General features: G+C 48.6%; 1 protein-coding gene across 7 annotated transcripts in view; it reads right to left on the minus strand.

Annotated features, from left to right (window-relative positions):
• The window catches only part of LOC114592576 (uncharacterized), a 44,292-nt gene extending 31,604 nt beyond the window's left edge, over nucleotides 1-12,688 (minus strand). The window contains exons 1-3 of one of the 7 annotated variants that reach the window (XM_077923244.1): nucleotides 11,733-12,330; nucleotides 6,597-6,689; nucleotides 3,405-5,455 (exon numbers count right to left, since the gene is read on the minus strand). In XM_077923244.1, coding sequence (XP_077779370.1) covers nucleotides 3,912-5,455; nucleotides 6,597-6,689; nucleotides 11,733-11,928 — 1,833 coding nt within the window. In that variant the 5' untranslated portion in view covers nucleotides 11,929-12,330 and the 3' untranslated portion in view covers nucleotides 3,405-3,911. Of the gene's footprint in view, nucleotides 1-3,404; nucleotides 5,459-6,596; nucleotides 6,690-11,732; nucleotides 12,335-12,594 lie in introns of those variants that run through there. The other 6 variants (XM_077923242.1, XM_077923248.1, XM_077923249.1 and 3 more) reach the window with 6 other exon arrangements.
• Between the last annotated feature and the right edge of the window lie 655 nt (nucleotides 12,689-13,343).

Consider the following 13,343-nt stretch of genomic DNA (forward strand, 5'->3'; position numbering starts at 1 on the left):
ATTTGAGATTGCAATTTCATGTTACAGTAAAAAAAAATCTCATTATCATTAAACCCAACCTCCCATTTATTCCTTAGTTCTTTCTAAATAACTTTACTGCCATACCAAAATATTATTTTTTATATTATTTTTACAGAGTTTTTTTGTTGTTTAGTCATTTAGTTGTGTCCGACTCTTTGTGACCCCATGGAACAGAGCACGCCGGGCACTCCTGTCTTCCACTGCCTCCCGCAGTTTGGTCAAACTCATGCTGGTAGCTTAAAGAACACTGTCCAGCCATCTCGTCCTCTGTCATCCCCTTCTCCTTGTGCCCTCCATCTTTCCCAACATCAGGGTCTTTTCCAGGGAGTCTTCTCTTCTCATGAGGTGGCCAGAGTATTGCAGCCTCAGCTTCACAATCTGTCCTTCCAGTGAGCACTCAGGGCTGATTTCCTTCAGAATGGATAGGTTTGATCTTCTTGCAGTCCATGGGACTCTCAAGAGTCTCCTCCAGCACCATAATTCAAAAGCATCAATTCTTCAGCAATCAGCCTTTTTTATGGTCCAGCTCTCACTTTCATACATCACTACTGGGAAAACCACAGCTTTAACTATATGGACCTTTATTGGCAAGGTGATTTCTCTGCTTTTTAAGATGCTGTCTAGGTTTGCCATTGCTTTTCTCCCAAGAAGCAGGCGTCTTTTAATTTTGTGGCTGCTGTCACCATCTGCAGTGATCATGGAGCCCAAGAAAGTAAAATCTCTCACTGCCTCCATTTCCCCCACTTCTATTTGCCAGGAGGTGATGGGCCCAGTGGCCATGATCTTCGTTTTTTTGATGTTCAACTTCAGACCATATTTTGCGCTCTCCTCTTTCACCCTCAATAAAAGGTTCTTTAATTCCTCCTCACTTTCTGCCATCAAGGTTGTGTCATCTGCATATCTGAGGTTCTTGATATTTCTTCCGGCAATCTTAATTCCGGCTTGGGATTTATCCAGCCCAGCCTTTCACATGATGAATTCTGCACATAAGTTAATTAAGCAGGGAGACAATATACAGCCTTGTCATACTCCTTTCCCAATTTTGAACCAATCAGTTGTTCCATATCCAGTTCTAACTGTCGCTTCTTGTCCCACATAGAGATTTCTCAGGAGACAGATGGGGTGATCAGGCACTCCCATTTTGATACAAATTCAGCTCTCGGTTTATTTTTTCCTGATAAGCTATCTAATTCAGCATATTCAGTCAATTTTTGAATCCACTCCTGTCTGGAAGGAATTATGTTGCTTTTCCACCTTGGTGGCTATAAGGACTCTCGCTGCCACTGTTGCATACAAAAAAATACCTTTAATTTGTTTTGGAATATCTGAGTCAGTGATCCCCAACAGATGTGCCTCTGGCTTTCTATTACAGTGGTACCTCGTGTTACAGACACCTCAGGTTACAGATGCTTCAGGTTACAGACTCCACTACCTCAGAAATAGTACCTCGGTTAAGAACTTTGTTTCAGGATGAGAACAGAAATCGCACGGTAGCAGCGGGAGGCCCCATTAGCTAAAGTGGTACCTCAGGTTAAGAACAGTTTCAGGTTAAGAATGGACCTCCAGAACAAATTAAGTTCTTAACCCGAGGTCCCACTGTAAAGGAAAGTCTTAACATTTTTTCTAATTCTGAATGGATTTCCTCCCAAAATTTCTTTATTTTGCTACATTGCCACCATATATGATACAGTGAGCCTGTTTGATCTCCACATCTCCAACAGTTACTTTTGGCTCCTTTGTACATTTTGGCTAATTTCCATGGAGTCAAATACCACTGGTGCTGCATTTTTAAAACGTTTTCCTTATGGCATAGCACGTGGTAAATCTCCAACTATTCTTCCACAGATTTTCCCATTGGGACAATGTTATAACATACCCAAAGTCTTGAGACCACTTTATCACGGCTGATGTAAATCAAATCTCGAGGTTTCCTTGGCAAACCCTTTTTATCTACATTAATTTTTTTGAATATTGGATAATATTGGAACCAATCTGTAATAATATCTCTTAATTCCTCAAAACTTTTAAGTTTCAGTTGGTTATCTTCTTTTAAAATTATTTTATAAGTAGGCCAATTTCACAACGTATTTTTTTCCTTCACCACTGTGGCCTCTGCTTGGAGAGGCCCACCACGGGATTTTAGGCTCCAACCGATCTTTGTATTTCTCCCAAACTTTAAGAAGTGATCTCCTTATAATATGATTTGAGAAATCTCTGTGTATTTTTGCCTTTCCATAAATTCAATAAGGGTGCCAAGCCCAACGGTTATTACCGTATTTTTCGCACCATAGGACGCACTTTTTCCCTCCTAAAAAGCAAGGGAAAATGTGTGTGCGTCCTATGGAGCGAATGCAGGCTTTCGCTGAAGCCTGGAGAGTGAGAGGGGTCGGTGCGCACCGACCCCTCTCGCTCTCCAGGCTTCAGGAAGCTATCCGCTAGCCGCGGCTAGCGGAGCGCTGCATTAATCCCGAAGCTTGGGGCGCGCGGAGCTCAGCGCGCCCCAAGCTTCTGGGTGCCGGCAAGGTCTCGCTAGCCCTGGGAGAGCCCTGCGACGTTGCGTGGCTCTCCCAGGGCTAGCGAAGCGCCGCGCTAATCCCGAAGCTTGGGGCGCGCGGAGCTCAGCGCGCCCCAAGCTTCTGGGTGCCGGCAAGGTCTCACTAGCCCTGGGACAGCCCCGCGACGTTGCGTGGCTCTCCCAGGGCTAGCGAAGCGCCGCGCTAATCCCGAAGCTTGGGGCTTCGGGATTAGCGCTCCGCTAGCCGTGTCTAGGCTGCGGATAGCAGCCTGCTTCCCGGAGCGCCAGGCGCCCTGAAAGCAGAGCTCCAGGCGCTTCGGGAACACATCCGCAGCGTGGGGAGCCTTGCAGGAATTCCCCACAGGGCTCCCCACGCTGCGGATAGCAGCCTGCTGCCTGGCGGGTGGGGCGCCCTGAAGCAGAGCGCCCCTCGCGCCAGGCAGACATCCGCAGAGTGGGGAGGCTTGCAGGAGTTCCCCACAGGGCTCCCCACGCTGCCGATAGCAGCCTGCTGCCTGGCGGGTGGGCGCCCTGAAGCAGAGTGCCCCTCGCGCCAGGCATACATCCGCAGAGTGGGGAGGCTTGCAGGAGTTCCCCACAGGGCTCCCCACGCTGCCGATAGCAGCCTGCTGCCTGGCGGGTGGGGCGCCCTGAAGCAGAGTGCCCCTCGCGCCAGGCATACATCCGCAGAGTGGGGAGCCTTGCAGGACTTCCCCACAGGGCTCCCCACGCTGCGGATAGCAGCCTGCTGCCTGGCGGGTGGGGCGCCCTGAAGCAGAGCGCCCCTCGCCCCAGGCATACATCCGCAGAGTGGGGAGCCTCGCAGGAGTTCCCCACAAGGCTCCCCACGCTGCGGATAGCAGCCTGCTGCCTGGCGGGTGGGGCGCCCTGAAGCAGAGCGCCCCTCGCGCCAGGCAGACATCCGCAGAGTGGGGAGGCTTGCAGGAGTTCCCCACAAGGTGCCTGGCGGGTGGGGCGCCCTGAAGCAGAGCTCCCCGCCCGCCGGACAGACATCGGCCAGCCCCACAAGCTTGGGGGACAGCAGGGAGGCGCAGCGCCACTATCCCGCTGTTCCTCGACCTGGTTCGGTTTCCCTGACCTGCTTTTGGGGGGGAAATAAAGGGGAAAATTTTTTCCTTTATTTCCCCCCAAAAAAACTAGGTGCGTCCTATGGTCCGGTGCGTCCAATCGTGCGAAAAATACGGTATGTCCCTCCAAATCCAACAAACCTATATCTTGCAAATTAGCGGTGCTCCACTTAAAGTGCTTTCCTCATTACAAGAATTGAAATATTTTCCCCCTCTTGATTCACTTATGCAAAATGAGATGCGAAATCTGACCAAATCTTTTCCCACATTCCAAGTATATATATGGTTTATCCCATGTGAGTTCTTTTATGATAAGTAAGCGTAGATCCCTGTGCAAATCTCTTTCCACACTCCAAACATTTATATGGTTTCTCCCTTGTGTGAGTTCTTTTATGAGAAGTAAGGGCAGATCCCTGTGCAAATCTCTTTCCACACTCCAAACATATATATGGTTTCTCCCCTGTGTGAATTCTTTTATGAGAAGTAAGGCCAGATCCATGTGCAAATCTCCTTCCACACTCCAAACATTTATATGGTTTCTCCCCTGTGTGAACTTTGTGATGAGATCTAAGGCTTGAGCTTTCAGTGAAGTTCTTTCCACACTCAAAACAGGTATATGGTTTCACCCCTGTGTGAATTCTTTGATGACATTTAAGCTGTGATCTGTGAGTGAAGCTCTTTCCACACTCAAAACATGCATACGGTTTTTCACCTCTGTGAATTTTTTGATGTTTATGAAGGTCTGTACCATGCCTGAAGCTCTTTCCACACTCAAAGCACTTATATGGCTTCTCTTCTGAATGGATTCTGCGGTGGATAACAAGTGATGTGGAGTTACTAAAGCTCTTTCCACATGTCACACATTTATATGGTTTTTCCCCTGTATGGATTCGCTCATGCACAGTAATATGTGAACTATGACGGAAGCTCTTCCCACACTCAAAGCATTTATACGGCTTCTCACCAGTGTGAGTTCTCTTATGTGAACTAAGGTGTGAACTCTGGCTGAAGCTCTTTCCACATTCCAAGCATTTATATGGTTTCTCCCCTGTGTGGGTTCTCTTATGTGTAGTAAGGCTAACACTGTGAGCAAAGCTCCTTCCGCACTCCAAACATTTATAAGATTTCTCCCCAGTGTGAATTCTTTGATGCAATGTAAGACTTGAGCTGTAAGCGAAGCTCATTCCGCACTCCAAACATTTAAACGGCTTCTCCCCTGTGTGGATTTTTTGATGCATTGCAAGGCCTGAGCTGCTAGTGAAGGCCTTTCCACACTCAAAACAGGTATATGGTTTCTCCCCTGTGTGGATTTTTTTATGATATACAAGGCTTGATCTGCTAGTGAAGGCCTTTCCACACTCTAAACAGGTATATGGTTTCTCCTCAGTGTGGACTTTGTAATGTCTTTTAAGGTATGAGTGGCGATTGAAATCCTTTCCACATTCTAGGCATTTGTATGATTCCTGTCCTGCGTGAATTTTTTCATGTGATTTTAGGCCTGAGCTGTCACTGAAGCTCTTTCCACACACCAAGCATTTACACAGTTTCTCCTCTGTGTGGATTCTGCAGTGTGAATTGAACCTAGATTTACTTTGGAATGTTTTGCCACATAAAGGTCTCTCATTTGTTCTCTTCCCCTTCTGATGTTTTTTCTGGACTGGGATTCGATGGCCGTGATCAGTCTGCATTAGAAGGCCTTCATACCTCCCATTTTCTTCTTGGTTTTCCTCTTGTGGTCTTCTTTCCTCTTGATCTTGAAAGGTCCTTCCTTTGACTTCATGCTTATTTCTTTCTGATGAGACCTGAGAACGACGACTGTCGTGTTCATCACCTGCTAAAGTTAAGGGAAGATGACAATTAAAAATGTAACCCAAATCACAATCCTAGCGAGACTTTCTGTAACATCTGATGATGGTGGTGATTTTATTATTCATACCCTGCCCATCTGGCTGGCTTTCCCCAGCCACGCTGGGCAGCTTACAGCATATATAAAACATCAAACTGACCAAGTGTCAACACAAGGGGGCTGGTGAAGAAGGCGCAGCAGAGACTGTACTTTTTGAGAATTCTAAGGAAAAACCATCTTCCGCAGAAACTGCTGCTTGCCTTCTATCACTGTGCCATTGAGAGCGTGCTCACTTATGGCTTATGTGTGTGGTACGGAAGCTCAGCCCTGAATGGAAAGCCTGGACTTTGAAAGTCATTTAATCTTCCTTGCTGTACTATACTGTATTGTTTTAATTAGTGGTTTTGTGGAGCAGTCAAGTAATCTCGTTGTCCCCGAGAGGGGGTAATGACAATAAAGATATTATTATTATATTATTATTATTATTATTATTATTATTATTATTATTATTATTATTATTATTATTATTATTATTATTATAATATTACAGGGCTGCCTTCAGATGTCTTCTAAAAGTAACATAGTTCTTTATCTGCTTGACATCTGAAGGGTGCCACCACTGAGCAGGCCCACTGCCTGGTTCCCTGTAACTTCACTTCTGGCAATCAGGGAACCAGAGCTGGACCTCAGTGTCTGGGGTTAGAGATGCTCCTTCAGGTCTACAGGGTGTTTAGAGCTTTAAAGGTCAGCACCAACACTGCATCAACTGCTCCCAGTCACCAGTTGAGCTGCCGCTTTCTGGATTAATTGTAGTTTCCGAGTCACTTTCAAAGGCAGCCCCACCTACAGTGCATTGTAGCAATCCAAGCGGGAGATAACCATAGCACGTACCACAGTCTGTGTGCAGGTAGGGTCTCAGCCTGTGTACCAGATGGAGCTGGTAGACAGAAGCCCCCAAATCCTGGCTATGCCCAAGTCACCATGAGAAAACATTCATTTCCTGCCTATCTTTAATCTCTGCCAGTCCAGAGCTCTGGCCCTGCAGCCCTCCTTGTTTTCTTGCCAGGGGAGCTTCCTCACCCCCCAACATCTCCCCAGGTCCCCCTCTCCATTCCCTGCAACTCACCAGATCTCTCTAAAGGTCTTGGAAGGGAACATTCAAAGGTGGCGGGAGACAGCCTGACCAGGTCAACCGTCCATCTTCCGCCTTCCACCCTCGCTAGGTTTGCAGAATAATAAATAAATAAATATATATATATATATATACACTCCACCCTTCCTGGTTCAGAAAACCAGGCTCAATGCAGCTAACAACAAATTTAAAACACTTAATTGATGCAACAAAAAACAGCATAAAATACAGTATAAAATGTGAATAACAATAAATTCAGAATTCAAAAATCAAAAATCAATTTAGGTGGAAATCCATCCACGTAAACATTAGATGATCACCAGGACTAGCTGCCTAAATTAGTCCTATTTGGGCCAGCGAGGAGACCAGGGGAGAATTAGCTGTGGGATCCCAGAGCGGGTAATCTTCATAAAAAGGGAAGGTGGAGGGAAGGAAGGGGAATAAAAGATCAGGCTAAGTTCAAATTGAAAGCCAGGTAGAATAGCTCTGTCTTACAGGCCCCGCGGAAGGAAGTTAAATCCTGCAGGGCCCTGGTCTCATGGGGCAGAGCATTCCACCAGGTCGGAGCCATCACTAAGAAGGCCCTGGCCCTGGTGGAGGATAATCTGACTTCCTTAGGGCCCAAACTATGATTATTCATGGACCTTAAGGTCTTCTGCGGGGCATACCAGGAGAGGCATACCAGGGGAATTAGACTCTTTCATCCTTCCTGAGGAGCTCAGAAGGCAAAAGAAGCGGCATTTTCCTGAGACGGAAAAAGAAGCATAGGAAGTCTCAGCAGCCCTGCAGGGAATTCTCCTGCCCTAGATATTCTCCTGCCGCTGGACATCCCCTCTGCAACAGTCCCCAACAGTTTTTAAACATGTTTTTGTGATTCCAAATTAATCTGTCTGCTTCCTCTATCTTTCTTAAGGCGGGCATGGTACGCTCAGTAGTGACCTGAAAGTAGATCCCATTGAACTCAGTGGAGCTTACATATGAGTAAATCTGCAATGGACTGCTGTGCATATTCTCCCTCTTCTGACACACAGAAACCCATTGGTCCTCTTCCCCTCCCTTCTTCCAGTCAAGACCTCCTTGCCTTTTCTCCCCCCTGTGTCTTTTCTGCTCACTTGGGGGTTGTGTCTGTGCAATGACACGATTTATTGGTCTGGCGCGACCCCGCTAATTGATTTATTGGTCCACAATTAGCGATTTATAGCAGCCCGGCAGGTCCGGCACACTTCCTCTGCGCACCTCTGCTCCTTCGCTCTTTCGTCCAGTCACGCCAGTAGCAGAGTTGAAGCACAGCGATGTAAAACAGCCTTACGTCCTTAGCTTAGCTTCCAGACAAACACACAGAGGCAGGTTTGTCTATTTACAGCTTTTATTGGAACGTTTCAGCCATCACTGCTGGCAGCCATTGCCAAGCATGTCCCTCTCTCTCAGAGCACAGAGAGAACTGAACTCGACTCCTCCCAGCTCCTCCCACCTTCGAAAACTGATGTCAGAATGCCGTGGCATCATGGGTAAAACTTAACCTGTTAAGTTCCAAATCCCACATCCCCCCTTGCCGCGCATTCTGACAAGACCCTTTTGAGTCCAACACCTTTCCCTTTGCCTTGTGCCTCTTTCCAGCATTTTTCCCAGGCACCCGTTGAACCCCTTCAACACTCTCAGAATCACACTGTGCGAAATTTATCCACGCACTTGTGGCCTGATATCTTTCAGGTGGAACACCCTTTGTTGCGCGACTGGACCTTCTAGGCACAAACTCAGATGTTACTTCTGACTCACCGCCACCAGAAGGTGTGTCCTCAGCATCACGGGATTCCCCCTCTGACTTAAAGCATTTTCGAATCCTCTCCATTACACTCACAGGAGAACTAGGCTCGCTTTTGGGTGCTCTCTTAACATCTTGTGGAGAAGCTACCGAAACCTCATCCTGCTCCTGACTTTGTTCAGTGACCTGATCGTCATCATCGGATTCTGAACTCTGATCCTGGACCTGGTCCTCATCACTGGGATCAGCCTCTGCTTCCCTTTCCTCCTCAGAATCATACAGACATTCTGAGAGCAGATCACGCTGGACAGCAGTTTTTGACCTTTTATCCTGCTCATAGAACTCAGCGCGTTTACTGATCAGCACCTTACTCTGATCACCTGAAGGATATGCAAACCTCCATGCACGTGCTGCTGGCTCATACCCGCAGAAGATCATTTTCTGGAACTTGGATCCATCTGGCCCCTGCAAAGCAGCAGGTACCAGCACAGACGCACTTGCACCAAACATTCGCAAAAAATGAACCTGGGGTTTCCTGCCATGCAACAACCCAAAAGGTGTGTCACCTACCAGTGAATTGTAGGTACGATTCCAGGTGAAGCCCACATACTTGATTGCCTCCAGCCAAAACCTTGGAGGTAACCCAGCATCTGCCAGCATCACCTGTGCAGCCTGAACCAGAGCCTCCCTTCTCAGCTCTGCCACCCCTTTCTGATTGGGTGAAGTCACTGTGTGACGTATCCCTTTCTTGTGAAAGAATTTCTGCAAAGCAGACCCTGTAAATTGAGCTCCCCTATCACTGGTCACCGCTTGTACTCTGGTGGAAAATCTTTGTTCCACCTCCTCAATCCATCTTTTGATCAGCTGTGCTGCATCATCTTTGGATTTGAGACCATGGGTCCAAGTGTTCTGGGTAAAATTATCCTGCACCGTCAGGAGAAACCTTGCACCTCCCAGACTTGCTTCCCTTACAGGACCCCACAAATCTATGTGGACCAGTTCAAAAGGTTTTGCGGTTACCCTTTTCACCTTTGGATAACTGCATCCTCTTACCTTTGCCAGCCTGCAGGTTTCACAACTTACAGCATATCCACATTCTGTAATTTTACAACCTTTGGAAACCTCCGGCAGCACCTGCAGTTCTTCTAGAGAACCATGAGCTGTTTTTGTATGCCACGCATGAGCACATTGCTCGTGGTTGTTGATTTTTGCACGTAAAGCCTGTGCTTTCCCAACCTTCCCCTCACCCTCCAGAGGTGTTTTAAGAACAAAGAGATCATTTTGCCCCTTTTTAACCTTGGCAAATATCCTCCCTCCTTTGGAGATTGTGCAGACAGCATCTTCGAAACAAACCTTAAACCCCTTTTTCAACAAATAAGGCACAGATAAAAGACAGTGGTGCATCCCAGGAACGGTCCAAAAGTCCAACTTTTCCTGTAAAATAGAAATATACATTTTGCCAGTATTAGTTACATTCTTTTTCTGTCCATTTGCAAAAAGTACAGTTTTTCCAGCCGGAATTGCCTTGCAATCCCACATCTCGACAGCAGGGGTATCTGGAATCAAATTGCAATTTGCTGCAGAGTCAATAACAAAACAAAGCTCTGAGCCTGTCCCACAGCTGGTTGAGCTGTCCCCAGACAAAGCCAGACTAGCTGCCAGTTGATAAGAATCCTCCTGGTGTCTGTCACGTCCACCAGACTCAGTTCCACGCCTGCCTGTCTTCCCAGGCCTGTTGCCATGGAAACCCGACTGGTTCCCATGGGAGTTCAGCGGGTTGACCTTGAAGCCTTCCTGTGCAGCTGCCCTCGCTCTTTGTGGGCAGTCTCTTTTAAGATGGCTGTTGGACCCACACGTATAACACCGACGAATGGAAAAAGCCTGAACAGAGCTCTCATCTGGCCTGGCCCCCCCCTTGCTTCCGGCGGAGCTGCCTGCGCCAGACTTGCCCTCCCTTAGGCGTCTCTCCTGTTCGTCAGTCAAGCGTCCCGTGACGTACGCCAGAGTCAAATCCTGTGGACTCATAGACTCCAAAGTTAGACATAGATTGTCATAACTTTTGTCCAGAGAGCTGAGCAAAATATAAACCTTCAGCTCATCTGTAAAGTTCACCTGCAACAGCCGCAGTTCATTAAACACAGAGAGCATCTCTGTAACATGCTGTCTTATGTCCCCACCTGGATGCAGCTTCATCTCAAACAAACGCCTGGTGGTGTGGATTTTTGCACCAGCCGTGGTCCTGTGGTGCACTCTTTCCAAAGCAGTATAAGCTTCATGCGCAGTGTCCAAACCCTCCACATGGGGCAACTGTGAGCCCTCCAAACTGAGCACTATAGCTCCCAGGGCTTTCTGATTTTTTCTCTGCGAGGCATGCGCATTTGCAATGTCCACAGCCGAAGCTCCGGCGGCTGGTGGAGGCAGTGGAGGCCCTAAGACCGCCTCCCACAGACCCTTGGCTACCAGCCAGGCCTTCAGCTTTCGACTCCATTCTGCCCAATTCTTGCCGTTTAGTTTTTCGAAAGGCACGGAGAATGAATCATGGCCGTCCGCCATCTTTTCCCGTTCTCCCAAGGGGCCCAAGCCTACTTACAGCTTATCCAGCACCCGTCCGGAGAAACGATTTCTCAGCTGCTTTCAGCTCCCAGCTGCTTCTGTGCTTTTAGACGCAAACATCAGGCGAGACTCACTGTAAGCAGCCTCCGACATCCGGCCAGCTCCGTTTCTCAGATCCCAGCTTCAAAGCCCTCCTGAAGCTGTTTTACGACTGTTTTACGAGCGTTGGCTGACCTCCATAACCTGTGCAATGACACGATTTATTGGTCTGGCGCGACCCCGCTAATTGATTTATTGGTCCACAATTAGCGATTTATAGCAGCCCGGCAGGTCCGGCACACTTCCTCTGCGCACCTCTGCTCCTTCGCTCTTTCGTCCAGTCACGCCAGTAGCAGAGTTGAAGCACAGCGATGTAAAACAGCCTTACGTCCTTAGCTTAGCTTCCAGACAAACACACAGAGGCAGGTTTGTCTATTTACAGCTTTTATTGGAACGTTTCAGCCATCACTGCTGGCAGCCATTGCCAAGCATGTCCCTCTCTCTCAGAGCACAGAGAGAACTGAACTCGACTCCTCCCAGCTCCTCCCACCTTCGAAAACTGATGTCAGAATGCCGTGGCATCATGGGTAAAACTTAACCTGTTAAGTTCCAAATCCCACAGTGTCCCTCCCCCCCATCCGTAAATCCTCCTCCCCCACAATCCCCGTAACTCAGGCAGAAGCAAAGGGAGCCTGCAGGGATTTATCTTGCCACAGAATTTCCTTGTTTCCACTCCCCAAACCTCCATGCCCCCAACTCCATTCCCTGACACTCACCAGATCTCTCTGAGGCTCCTGGAGGGGAACGGTCAGAGGTTGGGGGAGGCAGCCGGACCAGGTCAACCGTCCATCTTCCCCCTTCCATCCTCGCTAGGTTCGCAGGATCTGCCTCTTCCATCCTTCCTGAGGAGCTCAGAAGATGCAGGTTCGAGGGAGGGAGGGAGAAGCAAAGGGAGCCTCTGAGGCCCTGCATCCATTTCCCCACCCAACATATTTTCCTGGTGAAAGATAGGCCTGCCTAGGTGTGGGCACCCACTTACAGTTTCCTTGATAAAAGAGGGGCCCCTTCCTCCTGGACCCCACCCTGTGAGGAAAGTGGAGTCATGCCTGAAAGAGGATCTTCTACCCACCATCATTAAACACATTCCTTTTTTGGCTTCCTTCTTTCTCTGCCAGCCTGGAGCTGTGACAGGGCTGCCTCCCTCCCTTCCACCTCCTCCCCCAGCCCCACTTTAAGGGAAGGGGCTGTAGCTCAAGGGCGGAGCATCTCCTCAGCAGGCAGAAAGCCCCCGATCCAAGACCCCCCCTTGGTCTAATCCTGCCCTCTCTACTCGACCCCTTTCTTTCCAAAACATCCATGCCTCCCTCCTCCTCTCCCCATAGCCATCCTGCCCCCTTTCCTTTTGGGGGGGTTCCTACCCCACCCTAAAATTCTCCCCCCCCCGCCTCGCCTTCTTGCCTTGCTCTCCTCTTGGGGCGCCCCTGCAGCCCTCGAGGTCCTTTGCTCTCCCCGCAGCTCTTTGGGGGCTCAAATGTGGGGTGCAAACCCATGCATGCTCCTCCCCCGGAGGGCTTCTCTCCTGCTCTGACACGGGAGCCCCCTCCCCCCCCAAAAAAATATATCCCTCTTTCTTCCTACCTTGCAAAAGGCACAGTCTTCCGCGCTGCAGAATCCCCTCCCTCGCAGCTTGTCACATGTGACAAACGGAGGAGGAAGTGACGCTTTTCCTCTCCTCCCCCAGGAAGTCCTCTGTCATAATATAATCGCTGCCTTTAACCCTTGAAGAGCCAGTATTCCCTCATCCCAAACTGTAAGGTGCTGGGGACATTGCAGATTCTGCTTCTTTGTACTCCATAAAGTAGGGTTGCTACCTTGGGGGTGATTCCTCCCACCCACCCCCAATTTGTTGCTGACCCGACTTCGAAGCAATCCATTACAATCTGTCGCAGCCCAACACGATGCCCCATCTTGCATTTCTCTCCCTCATCATCATTCCTGCAATTTCCTCCATCGCCTCTCCAACAATTTCATTTGTTCAACAGAACTTTCCCTCCGGTTGACAGAAGAGAATCCTTTGGATCCCAGCTTGAAGTGCAGAATGACTTCCCCAGTCTTCAGGTTAAATATGCTATAAAGGCTGTCAATTTAGCGTGCTTCCTAACAAGTTTGGATTTGTGAAAGTTTTATTTATGGCTGAGTAATACATGCACTTTATTGTGTTACCGGAAAATCCGAGGGCCCCCTTGGACAAAACAAAGACACCAACCAGGATAACTTGGAGCAAAACAGCAGCCTGTAGGCTTGGCCTTTATTGAACTGATGCATCAGGGTGTTCCCCTCATTTGCAGGAGAGAGGAAAGACCCAGAAAAATAGTGTGCAAGGTCTT

This window comes from Podarcis muralis, chromosome 2, assembly GCF_964188315.1.
Source record: "Podarcis muralis chromosome 2, rPodMur119.hap1.1, whole genome shotgun sequence".
In the NCBI taxonomy this organism is placed as follows: domain Eukaryota; kingdom Metazoa; phylum Chordata; class Lepidosauria; order Squamata; family Lacertidae; genus Podarcis; species Podarcis muralis.